General features: G+C 29.2%; 2 protein-coding genes and 1 long non-coding RNA gene across 8 annotated transcripts in view; 1 reads left to right on the top strand and 2 right to left on the bottom strand.

Annotated features, from left to right (window-relative positions):
- Positions 1-149: 149 nt before the first annotated feature.
- LOC149056774 (uncharacterized) lies at positions 150-18345 on the top strand. Its single transcript, XR_016191067.1, has 4 exons — positions 150-447; positions 557-623; positions 2264-2333; positions 18121-18345. It is a non-coding gene; the product is annotated as an uncharacterized LOC149056774 (long non-coding RNA).
- RecQ4 (RecQ4 helicase) lies at positions 4057-9477 on the bottom strand. The gene is made up of 14 exons (XM_015523186.2): positions 8954-9477; positions 7582-8842; positions 7387-7523; positions 7223-7316; positions 6922-7151; positions 6606-6860; positions 6250-6549; positions 6067-6178; positions 5832-6007; positions 5452-5769; positions 5229-5379; positions 4693-4879; positions 4499-4625; positions 4057-4434 (listed from the first exon to the last, which is right to left on the bottom strand). The coding sequence occupies exons 1-14, from the start codon at positions 9044-9046 to the stop codon at positions 4186-4188; spliced, it is 3690 nt and encodes a 1229-aa protein (XP_015378672.2). The 5' UTR covers positions 9047-9477; the 3' UTR covers positions 4057-4185.
- LOC107172906 (rhotekin-like) overlaps positions 12136-19809 on the bottom strand; it is a 35401-nt gene continuing 27727 nt past the window's right edge. For 5 of the 6 annotated variants that reach the window (XM_015523213.2, XM_015523212.2, XM_015523216.2 and 2 more), the window contains 8 exons: positions 16103-16284; positions 15251-15466; positions 15001-15180; positions 14800-14894; positions 14485-14705; positions 13259-13413; positions 13083-13195; positions 12136-12717 (listed from right to left, as the gene is read on the bottom strand). In XM_015523213.2, the coding sequence (XP_015378699.1) occupies positions 12500-12717; positions 13083-13195; positions 13259-13413; positions 14485-14705; positions 14800-14894; positions 15001-15180; positions 15251-15466; positions 16103-16284 (1380 nt within the window). In that variant the 3' untranslated portion in view covers positions 12136-12499. The remainder of the gene's footprint in view (positions 12718-13082; positions 13196-13258; positions 13414-14484; positions 14706-14799; positions 14895-15000; positions 15181-15250; positions 15467-16102; positions 16285-19809) is intronic. The other variant, XM_089224103.1, reaches the window with a different exon arrangement.

The following is a 19809-nucleotide window of genomic DNA, read 5'->3' as shown; positions in this document are numbered from 1 at the left end:
ATAATGTACTGCAAGTACACCAATGGCGTACCCTTGGTTTTGTACGGTAAACGTTTTATACCGCGGTTATAGTGAAAACTTTTATTCTTCCATAAATTGAACAGACTTACGACCGTCGCTGCAGCACTTTCTGGAATGATCACCGGTTGACCATGTCGTGAGTGTATTTTGAATGGAATAATTTTGAATAATTTAACGTTGAAATTTCGGATGAGTTCGGTTCGTTTATCAGCAGCCGTCGTCGCGTACATTGCGTAGGTACCTAACTATCTCGTAACTACAGGTAATAAGTCGTGTTGTCTAGCGCTAATTTGCTACGAAATACCATTTCGATATAAATCTGAGCGGAGCGCTGCAGTATTTAATCATTCACTTTGCCCACTCGAATCGGGACAGCGTACACTTTGCCCGGGCAATTTCGCATAGTGCCATGCTCTATAAATGCAGGTAAATTATGATATTAATCAGCAGTCTGATTTCATGCTCAAAAAGCTGAAAATAACTCTCATTCTGTCCTTTAATAATATGAACTTATTACGGTCAATCATTTTTTTAGGTTTCAAAATCTGGAGGATATGTATATATATATAAACTTGGCGTATTGAACGGAGCAAGCTATGCGAGTAATTATTAGACGTTATATAGTATAGGTAATATTATATAAGGTACAGAGTGTCACGCGAGGATTTACCCATTGCGATATCTCACGAAATAATAGATATCAAAATTCTGGTGATATAATAGGATTCACAGGGATAAGAACTGCAATTATTTCATTTTTAAATTTATTTTAATGTTCTTGTAAAAAATGTAAAAAATATATATTTTTTATTTAATTATTTCCAAAAATTTAAAGATAGCCATTTTGTAGAATTTATTTTTCTGAAAATATTGACGTTTCAAAATTTTAATTTCATTAATTTACTGATTTTTAATATTCTTTCTAGTTTTGAAGAAATAAAATATGATTATAACTATAGGAGCACGGAAAGTATTCGGCCGGCCGTATGGGAATGCGCGTGGCGTGGCGGGTCACAATATGTTTGATAACATTATGGTGTTAAATAATTCGCAATTTTTCTGGAAATTAAAAAAAAAATAAAAATCAGGAAATTAATGAAAATATAATTTTGGAACGTCAATATTTTCAAAAAAATAAACTTTACAAAACTTACACATTTTTTTGGAAATAATTAAACAAAAAAGGCATAAGTCTAGTTTAGCGGCCACTCAAATTTTTCAATTTTTTTTTCGGAAATCTATGTATTTTAACGAGTCTTAAACGATGGTGTATCGTGTATACAAATAAATTTGCGGAAACCATTAGTTTTGAAGTTATAGACTTACGAAGTTGACGATTTCCTGTTTTTTACTCAGGCGCATGGCGGGATATTTTCGATTTGCGGAGCAGAGCGACTGTACCGAGGAGCAAAACGTGTAATCACTGCACATATTATACGACATATAACTTATCCTGTGATCACTTGAGGTGGTTTTGCATAGCAAGTCGAGGGATATTTTTTTGTTTTTTTTTTACATTTTTACATTTTTACATCCCCAAAAAATTAATTTTAAAATGCATTATATAAAAGCGGTAAAAATGTAAAAAAAATAGTGTCGCGCGTATGAGTAAAAAACCGAAAATCGTAAGTCTATAACTTCAAAACTAACGGTTTCCGTAAATTTATTTTTACACCATCGTTTAAAACTCGTTAAAATACATATGTTTCCGAAAAAAAATCGAAAAATTTGAGTGGCCGCTAAACTAGACTTGTTCCAAAAAAAATATATTTTTTTAACTTTTTTACCAAAACATTAAAATATGAAATTATTGTATAGTTCCTATCTTTGTGAGTCTTATTACAAAACCAGAATTTCGATAGGTATCACCATTATTTCGGGAGATATCGCAATGGCCAATGGGTAAATCCTCACGCGACACACCCTGTATATGTACAAAAGTACTGTTGAACCATTTGTCTATCTTTTTTTTACTTGTTTCATGTTTTTTTATTTAATGAAAGTATTAGAATCGTTAATGAGGTTGGCCCATGGAACATTATTGATGATAGGTATTATACTATTATAATACTAATAAAAATAAGATAAATCCTCACATACATATTACTTAGCATGTAATCATATTATATAATTATTTAATTGTTATTTTTTGTTAAAATATCCAATTCTATCAACGTTTTAATTTAGTATGTGTATACTGTATAATGTGTAAGCATAACAAATTTATTTTTGATATTTTTAGGCTGTTGTAAGAAAGATCAATTTATGAGAGTTCTTGAACACTTTTTTCGGAAATAAACATTGTATAGTAGGTAAGTACAATAAGTACATTAGTCGAAAAAAATTATTTACAATCAATATTACTTTTTTTTTTTTATTAAATTAAAGTGTTTCTGACATACAAGGTCATCTAACTTATTGATATAATAAAGAATTTTTAACATCATTAAGTTGTTAAGCGTACATTAATTACAATATATACAGTAAATTACAAAGATGAATAAATAAATAATAAAATATGCCATCATAATATTAGTTAATCTAAGTGTATTTTTTTTTTTTTTTTGTAAATCTTATTGGTGTTGAGAAAGGGCATCGCGGGCACGTCCGCGCTTGAGACGCCGGAGGGTAGGATTATCGCTGAGTTTGAAAAATTTATTGAGAGATACTGTATGCAGGATTTAACCATCGGGAGTCTGAAATCTGTATGAAGTGCTTAGTTTCTGACGAACCACGGCGCGTTGAATATTATGCGTAGAATCTTGGACTGGAAGACTTGAATTTTATTTATGTGAGTTTTGGCACAGTTACCCCAGATGGGAGCAGCATAGAGTATTAATGGTCGTAGAATTTGCTTATAAAGAAGCATGGAGCACTTCAATATTACTAGTTCAAATCTATTAAAATACCCATTACTTTAATTTATTTGTTAATAATGAATATTAGCAGTAATCGTGTTCCTCAAAAAAAAATTTTTTTTTTTTGATATATTATATTGATATAATTTATATACCTACGTAAAACATTTATCCCCAAGTGACTTCTGAATAATAATTGAATGATGAGCTTAATAGTTATTATATCAAAAAACATCTGGAAAAGAATACTTTTAAGACTGAGTCTAGACAACGACTAATTTATATTTAAGTGTATTATTATACTATACGTATCGTAATTAAAAAAAATAAGTAATTATAGTAATATATATTATTGTAAAATATAAAAACCCATATGACTAGGTATATCAAGTGTATATAAACTATTCTAAAATAGGTGTCCATAGTAAATACTTATAAATATGAGGTATTGAGGTGTATAATGTATATAAAATATGAAGATTAATAATATTATATTGTAATACTTCACTTAAACATTAAATGTTTCTTGGGGTATAATATAGGCAAAATAGGTACATATCTACACTTTTTTTGTTTTAAACTTGACGTGGTGAAACCGAAACGACGATAACATTTAGATTGTTCGACCCTAGTATACTTTTATGCATTAAGCTTTTAGGAATAAAAGTTTATTATGGTTTTTATGTGACCCAGTAAGTAGACTGTCCGTGTCAATCAATACATAATTCAAGTCTAAAAGATAAACTTAAACACCAAAATAATATATATATATATATATATTTTTTTTAAATTTGTTATTAGAAATAAACAATCTATACAGCTAATTCACAATAAGTTTATGTGGTAAGAGAATACAGGACGTGAGGTGTCAAATAAGAAGCCACACACTTAGCGTTTTCCCAAAATAATATGAAAATAAACTTTTGCTTATAAAAATCAGGTTTTTCTGTGAAACCTAGATGTGTCAGTGTCATAATATCTAAATGAGACTTTGTCTATTTCTGATTATAATTAATTCGAAAAAATAATTTTAATAATGAGAAAGTTAAAAAATTTTAGAAAAAGTACACATTTTAAAATCATACCTTTTCACATTATTTTAGATGTATTGATCGGTTGGTCAGAATTAATACGAGTGGACATATAGTGGACAATGCAAGTACAAAACACAGCGAGATAAAATATTATTATAAATATAATTTCTTATTGGAATCTTATTACTATTAAAACATTTTATCTTACATTATAAATATTAAAATATAACTCAAAATAAATAATGAAACATTAAACAATAAAAATACAAAAATTATTTTTTTAAGTTAGAAATAATTTGCTTCTGTGCAATTTTACAAACAGTATTAAAATTTTTTTTTATATGAATACGCCAAAATGGAGATCGTCCCCAAACATAAGCTGGAAAATTGGGACTTTCAACACCATGAAATATTCTAGCTACAGCCCGAGCAGTAAACTTACAATCAATGTAACTATTAAATAAACGGTTAACATCAGATGCGATTTGGGTTTCATCTGTTTCATTTAAAACTATTTCTTCCTAAAATAATATGAATTTAGATAAAGTAAATTAATGCAATTAGTTACAATATTAAATTACATACTTGTGGTTTATGAATAAGCATAGATAAATTGTCAACAGTAAAATATTCTCTCACATAATTCTTTAATTTTTCACATAGTTCTATATTGATCTCATCACAACACTCAATAGAAGTGGTTGTTGAAGACCTAGGTAAAAATAAATCCATGAAGATAACAAATATTATTAAAAGTAACAATTTAATATCTACAATACCTCATAAAAGTATCAAAACAATTTTGTAATTCAGATAGTGATTTAGTTTCTTGTTGATGTGATATACTACATAAATTGCACAGAGTTGAATCCAATAGTTCTGAATCCATATTGCCTGGGGCTAATACTCTAAAGCCTAGACAATAAAATTCAACTGCCACTCCACTTTTATAAAATTTTCCATTAGCTACAAAAATAAATAAAATTATTAATACATTAAATATTTAATAATATGATTTTATAAAACAAATTTCAAACATTGGGTATATAACTTTTGTAGGTGCAAAATATAAATCTAGAACCGGTAGTGGGGATAAGGAATTTAAATTTGGTTTTATACATAAGATCATTAAGTGTAGAGCCAATTAACAGTAGTTGTTACAACAATAACTGTAATTGAGTGGGTGGTTCTAACAACTATAATTCACTATAGATAATAGTTGCGGATAGATGGTACCTTGTGTGAAATTTGTTTATTTGACAGTAAAATGTTTATAAAGTTTGGTGCCACTGCATAAGACAAATGAAAAACTTACTATTTGACCACTCCAAGTTTTTTAGCTCTTTTTTAACAATACCACTATCCCATCCTATGACAGAAGCTACTTTAAAAATCGAAAATTCAATTTGATTAGACGGTTTTCCAGAACTTCCTTTCAAAGCATAAGCAACAGCAAGAGGAGGACACTAAATATTTTTATGCAATTATTTTAATATTAATATTTAATGGTAGGTATTGTTGATGAAAATTTTACTTACAGTTTTTGAAAGTTGTTTCAAAAACTTTGGTCCTTTATAACATGTTATTTTACAACAAATATAAGATAATGGTAAATTTTTTACCAATTTTTGTGTATTTAATTCAAGGTAACACAGAAGTGTCTGAATATTTTCTTGTTTCATATCTAAAACGGAAACAGTATCTTCTACTTCAAATACCACCTCGTGTTTAGTGCATTCTTTTTCTTTTTCTTTACATTTACACTCAACAAATACTCTTTCAAGTAATTTTCGAATGGACGCACGGTCAACAGAATTTGAGTATATATGTCGACTTAATTCAGCAATATCATTCCCCTTAAATAATATTAATATTTTAAAAACTATAAATACAAAGTTTATATAAATAAAATTTGTACTTCAGATTCCAAAAACAGGTGACAATGTGCCACATTTCCATCACGTCCAGCTCGACCAATTTCTTGCACATAACTTTCTAAACTTTTAGCCATGTTATAATGTATAACACCTTGCAGATCAGCCTTATTTATTCCCATGCCAAAAGCAACAGTAGCCACGACAATTTTAAGTTGACCTATATCATGATAATATTAATTATAATTTGTTGACAAGTTAATATCTAAATTTTATTACCATCCATAAAATACTTTTGTGTGCGTTTCCTTTTTGCTGCAGATAATCCTGCATGATATGGCTCAGCAATTTGTGACAACTGACCCCGTTTACCATTAGACGTATGTTGTGACTAATTAAGATAAAACATAATTTCCTTTAAATAATCATTGAACAACTAAAAATGTATATAAAAAAAATCACCTGGAAAGTAGTTCTAATAAATGAAGCAATTCGTTCACATTCGTCTCGCCTAATACAATAAATAATTATTGAGCTACAATTTTTAAACCGATTTCCATTTAATAAATTGATTAAGGCTGTATCACGATTTTTATCTCTCGACACACTTAACATGAGATTGTCTGGTAAAGGTGTATCTTTAATAATTGAATTTGGATCATCGTCCAACATCAATTCACTAGCAATACTTGAAACAGTTGAAACAGTCGCGGTTGCAGTTAAACCCAAAAATGTTTTAACACCAAATTTTTCTCTTAAAACCTAAAATAGAAAAGTTAATAACTCTCAAAATATAATTTATATTGTATAAATAGTACTTGACAAATCATGAGATATGATGGTCTAAAATTATGAGACCATTGAGAAAGACAGTGGGCCTCATCTAAACACACAAATGCAATAGGAGGAAGTTTCGATAACCAATCAGTATTAAAACCAGAAACAACAGCCTCAGGTGATAATAATAGAATTGATAACTCTCCATTAGTTATTTTTTCCATAATAATGTCCCGTTCTTTTGGTGTTTGATTATTATGCAAACATGCTATATTTACTGCGCTTATTCCACCAACCTTAAATAAGTTTTAGCATATTTAAAAAGTATTAACTTGAAATGTATTAGATTAAAATTACTTGATCTTCCATCAATGATATGAGTGGAGAAATGACTAATGTGATACAATTGGATTTTTTACTAAATAGATATGCTGGTAATTGGTAACATAAAGATTTTCCAGAACCTGTTGATAATGTGACTAGAGTTGAAAGACCAGAAAGAATTCTCATTATTGCTTTTTCTTGACCCGGACGGAATTTGGAATGACCAAACAATTTTAAAGCTTTGAATACTTCGTCTGGCGTATCTGATATTATTTAATAGAATAATATTATATAAAATGAACAAAAGGTCAATATTATAAATGAAAATAAATACCAATAACAGAATTATCTTCAAGTTTATATACAGGAGAAACATTTTCTGACTTGGAGGTATTTTCTAATATTAGAGGATACTCTGTTGAACAGTCCTAAAACAAAATGTATGAATATTAGAATATAAATTTTAAATTTGTATTTCATTTTAAACAATTTATGTACTTGATCTTTTGATTCCCGAGCCCATTTCTTACAATGAGCTTTTTCTTTTTTTTCAAGAGCTAATTGTTCAGCTTCTTCAAGAGTAAGATATGGACTCTCCTCTTCACCAATTTCTTCCAAAGGAATTAATTCATTACCTTTCAAAAATAATAATAATTAGTAATTCAATTTTATTCTTAGACATAATACACTTACTTTTATTACAATTTTTAGAATAATGCCCAATGTCGCCACATTTAAAACATTTTAATAATGTTGTTCGATCGGTAGCTGAAAAATCTCCACCTAGTTCTTTCTTTCTATTTTTCCACTGCTTTTTTTTGTAAGTAGTAGTTTTAACCGATCTTTTGCCACGACTATAAATTTTTCTTTTCATATCTAATTTTACAAAGTTTTCGTTAGCCTTACCGCTAGATATTTTTGATTCCAACATAACTTTTTTTCGACTATCTTTAGTAGATAACTGAACACTATCGTGATCATGAGTTTTTAATACTTTTGACTGCATTGAACATTCTTCCGATTCTTCATCAGAATTATAACGTTTTTTTGAGCTTCTTGTAATTTCATTATACTCTACATTAGTTTCCTGATTACTAGTAATCTGACTACTATTCCTGATACTATTTTGACTATCACTAAATTCTTGAGCTTTAATTCTTTGAGATGAATATAGTGGAATATCTTGTGTTTCATTATCACTTTCATAGACAACATCTGTATCACTTTCAATTTCTTTTGTTTGTTTTAAATCGGGCTCAATAATGTTTGAATTGGTTATTTTCGAAATATTTTCATTACATCTTTCCAACCAACCATCATCTAATTTTCGATTTACTGTCATCATTTTTGGAGAAGCTTTAACATTACCATTTGATTTTTGTAGAAAGCTAAGAGGTTGTGTTACACAACTAGAATTATTAGAAATTTGAATTGTACTGTTTGTTACAACATTAGATTCTGCAGTAATAACAGATAAATTTGAATCTTCATGAAATGCACTGTCCTCCTGTGTGTTAGAATTATTAGATGTGATGTTGGTGATACAGTCAGATACATTTTGAGAACAATCAAGTTCAGTAGTTTTCTTTTTTACAATACTTTTTCGAGGATTTCTCTTCTTAAAATCACAACCATCAAATAATTTCTTTGAAAACTTTACAGAAATATTATTTTCAATGGATTTAACATTAGTTGGTATTTCAGACTTGGGCTTATTATTCAAATGTTTACCCCAAACCGATGGCTTATTAGTATCAACAGGTGGATCATCAATAATTGGTGTATTGGATTCTGTCTGATCTTGAATATTGCTGATAAATAATGTTTCATCAATTTTGGAATCATTTGCATCATCTACTTCACTAATCAGAGTTTTTTCGAGTAAAGAAGTTTTAATTTGCCAGTACATTTTGTAAGCGTATCGCACTTTTTGATCAGCTAACTTTATGTCGTCCTATAAAATAAAAATTTTTTGTTAATCACAACTTTTATATTACTTAGGTAATTATCTATAACGTTTGTATAATTGAACTATTGAAAATAGTCTATTGTAATTACTAATTACCTTTTTAGGATTTCGACTGTTGGTCTTGATAAACTCATTTTCCCATTTCTTCACAATAAACTTGTACTTTAAATATGGATCGCTAATTTCCATTCTAATAGAGTTGTGATGGTCGCGACTGAATGAATCAAAATTGAAAACGAACGAATCCGTCGAGTGACAGGATCGCAACCGAATGATGTCAGATCTTACTAAAAATATTCGATCAAATCAAATATTGATCTTTAGGTCTTTTGGCGGTTTTTAATGGGTAGTATCGAATACGCAATGTTAGTGATAACGTCATTTCCGTCATTCCAAAGATATTGTAACAACTCGAAACCCAAAAACAAACATTACACCCATAAGAAATATACAGTGAATGATTTGGATATTCACATTAATTAATTAAAATATCAGTAGACTGATTTGATTCAAATTTCAAATGATTCAGATCGTTCAAATAACCGGAAATTCCCACCTCTACATTCTAATAAAAGATATTTATTTTTAAGGGATAATGTGTAAAGTGTATTTTTCAACTGTGTAAAATAAATTGTAAAATTGTAAAAAGTAATAATATTCAGTTGTCACTTGGTCAGTTTTTTTGAGTTTTGAAAGGCGCAGTATGACCAAATTTCGAATATTGATAACACTACACGTTATCATAGTACATGGTTATTGCTTATCAAGATACGAACGTCTAAAACACTTAAACACGGTTTGAGGCGTTTGAGCTTTGAGCCTTATTTGAGATTGAGAGTTTGAGAATTGGGACTATTTTTTCAACATAGTATAAAGAATTATTAAGTATTATTCCTTATACTATGTTTTTCGATTGCATTAATGCATTTAGTTCACTCTAAGCCCTAAGGTAAGACTTAAAACAATTTGATACAAAACACCTGTAGAGTTAAATTATTAAAAAGTAAAAAAATATAGTTTGTTTATTCATTTTTAAACAATAATAAAATATAATAGTAAAAAAATAGATATAAACTAACAGCTATTTTAGACTTTATTTTATTTAAGTCTGATTTAGGTATCAAATTTTTTTAATCCTTGCCTTGGAGTGAACTAAATTTAATGGAAAAAATTTGTAATTCGTCACTTGATGATAGTTATTGAAAAGTAAAAAAATAAATATGAGTACATACAATGGTATCAAGTGATTTAAGAAACGGTCAATTTAAAATGTGCCGTGCTACAAGTGAAGATTATAAAAGTATGATTTACAAAACTGTATAAGATTTCTAATTAGGTACCTACCTAAGATAGTATATTAATATATACAATATTAATACTAAATATGATAACAATTTTTAACCCATTAATATTATGATCCAAGACTTAAATAGCTTATAGTTTATATCTACTTATTTCACTATTATATTACATTATTTAAATGTTGTTAAAAATAAAAAACAAACTATATTTTATTTTTATTATTAAAAAGTTAGTATTATTTTGTAATTTTCAATTTTTTAACTCTACAGTTAATTTTATTGAAATCACATTCAGGTGTTTTATATCAAATTGTTTTAATACTTAATGTTTAAATTTTCTTGAATAACATGGGTTCTTAATATTTTTGGGGGATAGATTTGCTGGACCTGTTACTTTGTGATGACATTCTCTTATGTTTTAAGTAGCAAGTACACATTTTAAATTATTTTTAATTGTGATCAGGTATTAATTATCTGCTCTTAGAACTTTTTAAGTCCTAGCCAAGGCTCTATCACAAAAATAAACAGAGTTATAGAATATAAAAACAATGTTCCATCTAGTCTGAACAATTTGTCAATAATAGTCTAGCACCTTCAGTTTAAAATTCACAATACTGCGCCCTAAACTGTAACCCTTTTAGTTCCTGGCGATAGTCTGAAACTAATGTCTAATTTGCAAGTCTCCATTCATGTTCATTATGATTATTAACATTCATTCTTTTTTTTGCCATTGTTACTCAAATATTTGATATTAATTCAAATAACTGTGACGCACGTTAATAAGTGTGATGCACGTCACAAGATTTTATTTTTTAATAGATAATTAATATTACATCAAAGAGAGCCGCCGCCTCCCACCCGAGCATGGCAGAAACCTATGGGTGCCTATTCGAAATTCTGCCAAAACACCTATGTTTTCCAACCAACAATTCCCTCCCCCACAGTTCCACAGGCAATGACCCTTGCTGTCAATGCCTCAACCCTAATAAAAAAAAAAATAATAATAATAATAATTTCACATTAGTGTAATATTATTCTAATACTTTATTAATGTAATATACTATATTAAATAATATTTTGAATGAATTATAATAAGTTAAGCATCATTGATGTATGGCATGGTACATTCTGTATTCATGGGAATGGCTGTGAAATGTATATCTATTCACCACGGGACCATGGCCAATTGACGTTATAACTTCTACTTCTGATACATCAATCATTTGAGGTTATTAAACTCAATGTTATGTGCCGAGATAAATAAACTCAAGTTTTCAATGATTTTTATGACATACGTAGCTTGAAAATACCATAATATATTGATATTTGACTTCCAACATGCCATGTTCATTACAATCAGTGGCACACAGTAGTTCTGGTAAACAGTCGGTTACACACTACACATAATTAAACAATTGCCCGGTAGACAACATTACACCACACTACCTAACGCAATGTTTACATATTCTAATGGTTAATAATTAATTTTTATTTGCACACACTCTAAAACTAGGAATGTATTGATTTGAAGATCTTGTTGAAATTGGGGACATATTGAATGTATTTGTATGTCAAACACGGATGATCACCGCCAGAAATGACACTTTGTGTCCCATCTGAACGTCTGGCTTTAATTTAATAACATGATATAACACCAGAATTATACGTCAATATAAAAAATATGTTTAATGTCCTAGTACGCATACACAAGGTATAAGAATGTGCAGCCTTAACAAATATGCTCTACTAAATTACTTATACTTGACACAATGTAATGATCAGTCATTATTCATTATTTTTATTATTATTATTATTACATTAAATTAAATTAATATTTTCAAATTATACTTAAATTTGATAAGAAAGCTTAAGAATCAACTCAGCACAAAAAATACATTGGTATATGGTGATGAGAGGGACACATTTGAAATATAACGATTGTCATATTATTAAATAATGATAATAATCAATGATAAATAAAAATAAAAATCTTGACTTATAATTCTAATTCTAATAATAATAAGTATTCATTTTATACAGTTACATTTAATACTATTGTTAGAAGTCTTAAAGACACATTGATAAGAGAGGGCTATACTTCATATTAAAATACGCTTTAAAAATAAAATGGAAAATCAATGAAATGGTACACATAGGAATAGGTACAAAAGAGATAAAATGGATAATAATAATACGACTATTAAAATTAAGCAATTTTAAAATTTAACATTAAGCAGGTACAAAAATGGTAAATAAGGGTAAAAAAACTAGGAGTCTTAATAAGGTGTAGCCCACTCCGGTATGTACATCATAATGACAAAATAGAAACTTTGTGCGCCAATCACATTTTCTTAGAAAACGGCCAATGCGATCGCCGTTGGGTTCCACTACTGCTAACAGTCGATGATGATGATGAGGATGAGTTTGAGCGTAGATTATGAGTTATAGAACCGGTGGATGAACATGAGTTAAGACTGGTAGAAGAGACTTTGCCTCCATTGGAAAACATATCCATTACAGTAGGCCTGTTCTTATCGCGATTGCTCTTGTCAAAAGATTCTAAACATAGAAAATTGAATACATTTAATGAGTAATTTAAGAACAATAAAATCACATAGTTAATGAAATGTCTAGTTATGGTATACGAAAAATTTGATTTGACTATTTAAGGGTTTTTATGCACGAAAGATAAGTTGAATACATTTTGTATTTTTTAAATCAAATTCATACATTAATAGGTATTGAAAATATCATGGAGACGGTTAAATGATAAATATCAGTCCAAATGTTAATACTACAAAAGTTTAGACATTTCATAACCTACACGTGCAACATTTATATATTAATATAAATTTGTTTTATTTGTACTATAAATTACAAAAAGTAATAAATAAAATTATATTTAATTTGTTGAGTTAGTTTACCAAAAAGTGGAGTTTCATCATAAAGTGATCCCTGTCGCTCTGGCTTGATGAACGAATGCCTATTAGATTCTAACAACTGTACTTCCATGACAATTTCAGCTGCTTTTTTCCATCTAAGAAAAAAAAAAATCCAATAAATTCAATAAACATCTCGTGGCTGTCTGAATATGCCTTACTTGTAATGTTCTTTGGTATGTTGAACTAAATATTTAAGCCAATTGCCCTTTTCCTCACCGTTTTCTACTGAAAATATAAACGATACTGTTCGCTTTTCAGATTCGTTGGATATTTCAATTTCATTATTATTTTTTAGTGCTCGAATTACTGTATTCTAAACGAAAAAACAAAATATTTATATTTAAGTATCAGTATATACAATTAATTTATTGTTGGGGGAAAGAAACTATGGTTAACTGATGATTAATTTTTGTAAGGATTATATAGTACCAGCACTACTAGCTCGTACTTCCAATAAATATCAATGATTTAAAACTTATGAACTTCAATGAAAAATATACTTTCATTCATCATAATAATTTAAAAGAAATACATTTTTAGTAAATAATCAAAATTATTTAATTTTAACCATAGTCCAAAAAACTTTAATTCATTTTCAAATAGTTTTTTTTTAAATTGTAAAATTGGATTAATATTGTTATTAATCCTTTACACTACGTCCTACGTGAACGCGGCAAAAAACAAAACAGCTTGTATTTCGTTAAGACAGCATGGTCAGTATATAGAATTCGTTCGCACTCGCCGCGTTCACGTAGGACATTGCGTTAGTCAAGGCTATGCATCTGTACATAAACCAGAACTTGTAACAATTATAAAAATCTAAATACTAAAAATCTGTATCACCCAAAAGTTTTTTTCCAACCTATATTAATAAAAAGCAAAATCTAAAAAAATATTTGATAGGTAACACTAAGCCATTGTAATTTCTACAAATTTTATAGATAACTATGTGGGGTGTATAGTTTTCGAATTTAATTTAAATTTGTAGGTAGTTTGATTTTTAATAATAATATGATAAGTCATAGAACATGTTTTAACTCTTAATAAAATAAACTGCTTTTGGTCTAGGTAAATGTGTAAATGGACATTGTATACAACAATATCAAAACTTACAATTAATTTCATGACTTTATGAATGTCAGAATGTTTGCATTTTTCATTTCAGTGTGTATGCGCACCAAAATAGAAAATAAATTATTCGGGGGCTAAGCGTAGCTTTAATATCGATTAGTGTAAATAACATGTGGTTAAAAAAAATGTATTAATCTTTATTCGTAAATGTTATCTTTATATACTTTGTTCATTGGTCAATCACAGGTGTTTTTGACTTATTACCCAACAATATTACTTCTAATTGTATCACATTAATTTTAAGATGTCATACCCTATCGACGCGAAATGTTTTCTGGGGTGGTTTAGATTTTGCTTCTTCTTCTGTCGACCACACAGACAGTTCAAATGCTTGGAGGCTGGCCCACGAAGATGATGATTCGTCACGTGGCAGTACACGGCCTGAATATACCGGGGACGACATACACTGGGGTTGTGCAGCCAACCGACAGCAAAAATGACCGAACAGAGGTAACTGATTGTTACGGTTTTCTGCTAGCATAAAATCATGTATAATCATCGTTAGTCATCGTATTAAAAATCAGTATTGATTTACGCAAATTTTGTCACGTTGATTTGTTTTACTTACGAGTGCTCTCGATTTTCATATCGTGCGTATGTACTCGGTCATCCACTTCTTCTAAAGTCAGTTTGGCTGATGCCATTAGTTCGAAATTAGGTCCACTGAAAATGCGTTATTTTATTCGTAAACGATTCAAAAAAAAAAAAAAAGGCGCACGTGTACAAAACGTATACGAAAATACAGTAATTATAAGTGTTCGAGACTTACATTTTACCACTGTTCAGTTCGTCTCTCAACGTGGCGGCCAACTTTTTGCCGACCGTGCGGCTTATGGAACTGTGCAACGTGTTCTTGATTTTCCTAGGCGTGCTCGCAATCGAAAAGTCGTCTCGCAGCACATGGGCGTAGACTTCTAAGTCGAGTTTGAAATCCGGCCCGACGTTTTCGCTGCAACGATAAATGAAAATAAAAATGTGAACATTTTCGCGGGACATTCCGCAGACGTGTGGCGACTCACAAGAGCAGTACGTCGTTAAACGTGACGTCGGTCATGGATCTATCGACCGGAAACATGAGGCTGGTGTCGTACAGTTGCGTACCGATTTTGGCCAAACAGAACACTGCAAATCTCCGGTAGTCGCCTTTATTTTTGAAATGATCCGTGTCCCGCCACATCAGCGGGAGTCGTAAATCCGAAAGTGACACCCGAGCCCTGCCACCGTTCCAACCGATCCTATATGGTAAAAGAAAAAAAATAAAGAAAACCGTACGGTTTGTGTAACGACGAATACACGATAACCTCGTCTATGCATTGATAATAAATCCCGGAATAAAAATCCTAGGGGAAGAAAAATCACCCGACGACCCCAGATATCGCATTATTATTATTATTATTATTATTATTATTATTATTATTATTATTATTATTATTATTACTATTGAAATATTTTAATATACTATTTTTTAAACAGTTAAAAATCTACTGTCAGTATAGATTCATTATTAATTATATTATTATCCACCTATATTTTTTATATACCATATACACTGACTCGATCATTCGAAATATTTACTTAAATATATATTAGGAATTTATTTAAAATTATTTATGATATCTTATAATATATTAATTTTTTGAATGATAAGTATAATATATAATATATACCTATTTGTAATTTAATATTAAAATAATTTTCATGTGCTTATAAGTAATATTGTAGTCTGAGGATTTTTTTTCTGCGGTCGTTCATCGAGGGATTATTTTTCCCGGAGATTTGTATTCCGATTACCAATAATAATAATAATTATATATATATATATATATATATATATATATATATATATATATATATGCCTATTTAATACTCACTGTGGCGGTTCTCGGCTCTTCCGGTGCAATTCGGCGATGTAAGCGGTCATCCTTTCGTTGGACGTCAACAAGCTCTTGGCGGCTTGCAACGACTGCGTTTGATGTTTGCAGGCGGCAAGGAGTCGTGTCGTCCCCTCGCGCATTTTCATCTCGAATTCCATTTTTTGTTCCAATTCGTAGTCCTGTCCAAAGCAACAATAATATAAATCACACAAATTAAGTAGCTATATGTAGAAAAAAAATTTAAACGAACGCGTGCAATGAACCTATTAAAATATAATATTATGGAGCAACAATCAACGCGTTGCATGTCGCGATAGTGAAACGTTTTATTGTATTCTCCGATCACTTGTATGTATTGCATATATATGTAGTATTCCAGACTACGGAAAGTTTCCATAGTCATAAATCATAAGACATATCCCAAATACATCGCACGGTAGTTCGAATGTTTAAATGTGCGATAAAAAAAAAAAACAACTGCGCATAAAAATTCATGTCAAGCCAATTTTTTTAAACAACGTTTTTATGTCACCGTAAATAAACATAATCACAGTAACACTATACGAGTTTTAATAGGTTGGAAACGAATAAAAAGAAACACGAATGGAAAAAAATTCAACTTCTGAATTTCACAGGTTCGATTTACAAACCGTTTTACAACTTGCTCTTAATGGTTTGTACGTGATGTTTTTTTTTTCTAAACATACCAACCCAGATCAGGTAAATGTAGTTTCAAGACGCTCATATTTCGTAAATTAAAAAAAAAAAACAAAAAACCGATTCCGAGTAGGTAACAATAAGAAAACACAATATTAATAACCTGCATCATTGATATAACATTAAAATCAATGCATATTACATAATAAGTGTCGCATAGATCATAAATTATATAAAATGCATTGCAGACGTCGGCTGGTCTACCATATGTGCTTATATATATAACGTCAAATACGCAATGTTGGTAAGCATACAGAAATAATAGTATGGCGTGTTCGTTAAAGGTCAAAGGATATAGCTCTGCACATTGGAACGAACAATTTGTCAAGGATAAATTCAAATGGATATTTTCGTACACAATAATATAAACGAAAAGGTCAGAGTAGGAAGTTAGCTGTTATAATAGTTGATACTATAAAGGCTATTTCAATGTACACAACTTAAAATATAATACTTATAGACGTGCATATAACCAAATAGGTCATAAGTGTATTACAAATAATCATCACTACCAACAGCCACTACAGTGGAGGGTGACGAGGGTGTACTACAAAATTAATTTACAATATTATGTATATAAATAAAAATAAATAACGATTTCACATTCGTCATAAACAAGCATAATATAATATTGCATAGAAACATTTTTGCTGTAAAATATGTGTGTTTTATTAACAGTGTGAAATTAAATTTAGATAAATAATATGGTATATAGTTTAGGTATAATATAAATTAAGTACCTTATTATTTTATAAGGGAAATAATAGTTTATTTATTATGGCCTAATATTTTTACTACTTTACTAGGGACATATAAACACTGGTAATAATACCTAAGTAATGAGTATAACCTAGTTATAATCAAGTTAAACCACTTATTATAACTTAATATATTAATATATAATAATTGTAATAATAATAATATTACTATTAGTATAATTTTTTTTTTTTTTTTTTAATGTGTGCTAGATATATAATTTTAGGCTACATATTTTATTTTTTCAAAATTTCAAAATTCTATTTTAAATAAGATGATCTTTACTATTTTATTTTATTCTAAAACATTCTGTCTTCATTTTTCAAAAACAATTAACTAACAAAATACCAATACCAAAACAGCATATATTTTTTTAATTGATATTTACAAACTCTAATACACAATGGATTTCAAACAATATTAATTTATAATTAAGATTGGGTACTATGATAAATTAATATCGCGCGGTAAAATGAACAATGAATATCATATATTTAGGTACCTACAAACTCAAAACAATGTTCCCGTATTTTATTTTTCAGAACAGAGAACATCCCGTAAGAATAGGGTGGTCCAGGAATAAGAAGTATACGGTTACAGGAAGTTAAAGCGCCGACACCAATATCCTGTATCGTCTAGGCACGTGTCTACTGTGACATCTGTGGGCTCTTCATATATACGAAGGTAGGTACGCAGATGATTAAAACCCAAAACACGTGTGGCACCACCACGGCTCTACTTCAAAAAAAAAAAAATAAAAAAATAGAGTGGTAGCATTTTATATACTATACACTGTTTAATCCATACAGAAGTGTAATGAGAAAAAACCCATAAAATTGTTCACTTTTTATTTATTGTTTTTTACAATATGGATAATGAGTGACAAGTAATAATAAATTATTTAAAATGATAGAAGTTCTGTTGTCTCCCAGTACATAAACTTAAAAAAAAAAAAACAGTCCTTAGCGATTAATTTGTACCTAATACAAATTAGTATACTATAAAGTATAAAGAACTATGTATAAGAAGAAATCTCAATAAAATAACTGACACGATTATAAAAAAGTACAGAAAAACCTTCTTATAATTGGTATACTTACTAAATAGGTAGTTGCTACCTGCAATTGGTGATGTGTCTGTGTAGCGATCACCTTAATAATAGCATTTTTTATTTAGATTCAACCTCAAATTCGTTTGCAGATAGTCTGATTATTAATGTTTTGAAATTATTTTATTTAATTAGATGTAATTATTATTTTTATAAGATTCAACGCCTACCAGAACCTTTATTATGGAATTGTATAAAATATTTTAATTAGCTCGGATTCACTTACATTTGTCATTCAATTTACGATATAACAGTAATAAAGTTTTATCTATATGATCATAGTTCAATTTAAAATAATAGGGAAAACGGTATTGAAGAATTAATCTATTAGGTACCTATATATTTTGACAACTCGAAAATGTAATAGTTTAATAATTATAATTTAATTTATTAGAATATTTTTTTTATTGATTTCGAGCTCGATAACTATGGCCATTAGCTATTGTAGGGGTTAAGGAAAGAATAAGTAGGGTTGGTATAAGGTAGGTTGACAACACGTGTATGTGTGGCAAGGTTTTTTCCATCAAGAACACGGATGATCACCCATATGGGAACTATTATAGTGACAGCGGCTTGTGCGTACTGATATCGCGTGACTGCAGCCACAACACCATACATTTAAAAAAAATTAAGGTATGGCATGGTAAGTAACAGAAAAAATACGCTAACTTCTCAACAGTAAATAGCACAAATATTAATGTGTACCTACTTAGGTTAAAAATTGGAATACATTTGAGTTATTAGTACAGACAAATCAATAGATATAAGAAAAATATGAAATAGCAAACATAACATTTATTTACCATCGATTGCCGCAAACTTGAACACAGACCGCAATAACAGTAAAATAATATTGGGAAAACGTGACAGATAAAAGAACATTGGAGACGTTTTTTTCCACACAAACAACACATACAAATTGATAAAGCGGTAAAGGTTCAAATAATGAAATTACTGATGACATATGCATATATTTTTAAACAAAAAGGAAATCAGAATTTGTAATAGGAGACAAAATGGTACTTTTATAACTGATTCTATTTAGTTTTTTTTTCGTTTATAGAGAATTAGATATATACTGCGTCTATATGCTTATTCGATGTCTACCACTGTAACTGTGACT

Source organism: Diuraphis noxia, unplaced genomic scaffold (assembly GCF_037042655.1).
Source record: "Diuraphis noxia isolate RWA-SAM2 unplaced genomic scaffold, SU_Dnox_SAM2 contig0003, whole genome shotgun sequence".
NCBI classification, from domain to species: Eukaryota; Metazoa; Arthropoda; class Insecta; order Hemiptera; family Aphididae; genus Diuraphis; species Diuraphis noxia.
This window is presented reverse-complemented; position numbering and strand designations above follow the sequence as displayed.

Bases quoted from the DNA above. Each gene is read 5' to 3' on its own strand.
- RecQ4 (XM_015523186.2), bottom strand. From the start codon at position 9,046: ATGGAAATTAGCGATCCATATTTAAAGTACAAGTTTATTGTGAAGAAA. The intron at 7,524-7,581 runs GTAAGTGTATTA...TATTTTTGAAAG, and splicing joins TTCTAAAAATTGTAATAAAA to GTAATGAATTAATTCCTTTG. The intron at 6,861-6,921 runs GTAATTTTAATC...AACTTATTTAAG, and splicing joins TATCATTGATGGAAGATCAA to GTTGGTGGAATAAGCGCAGT.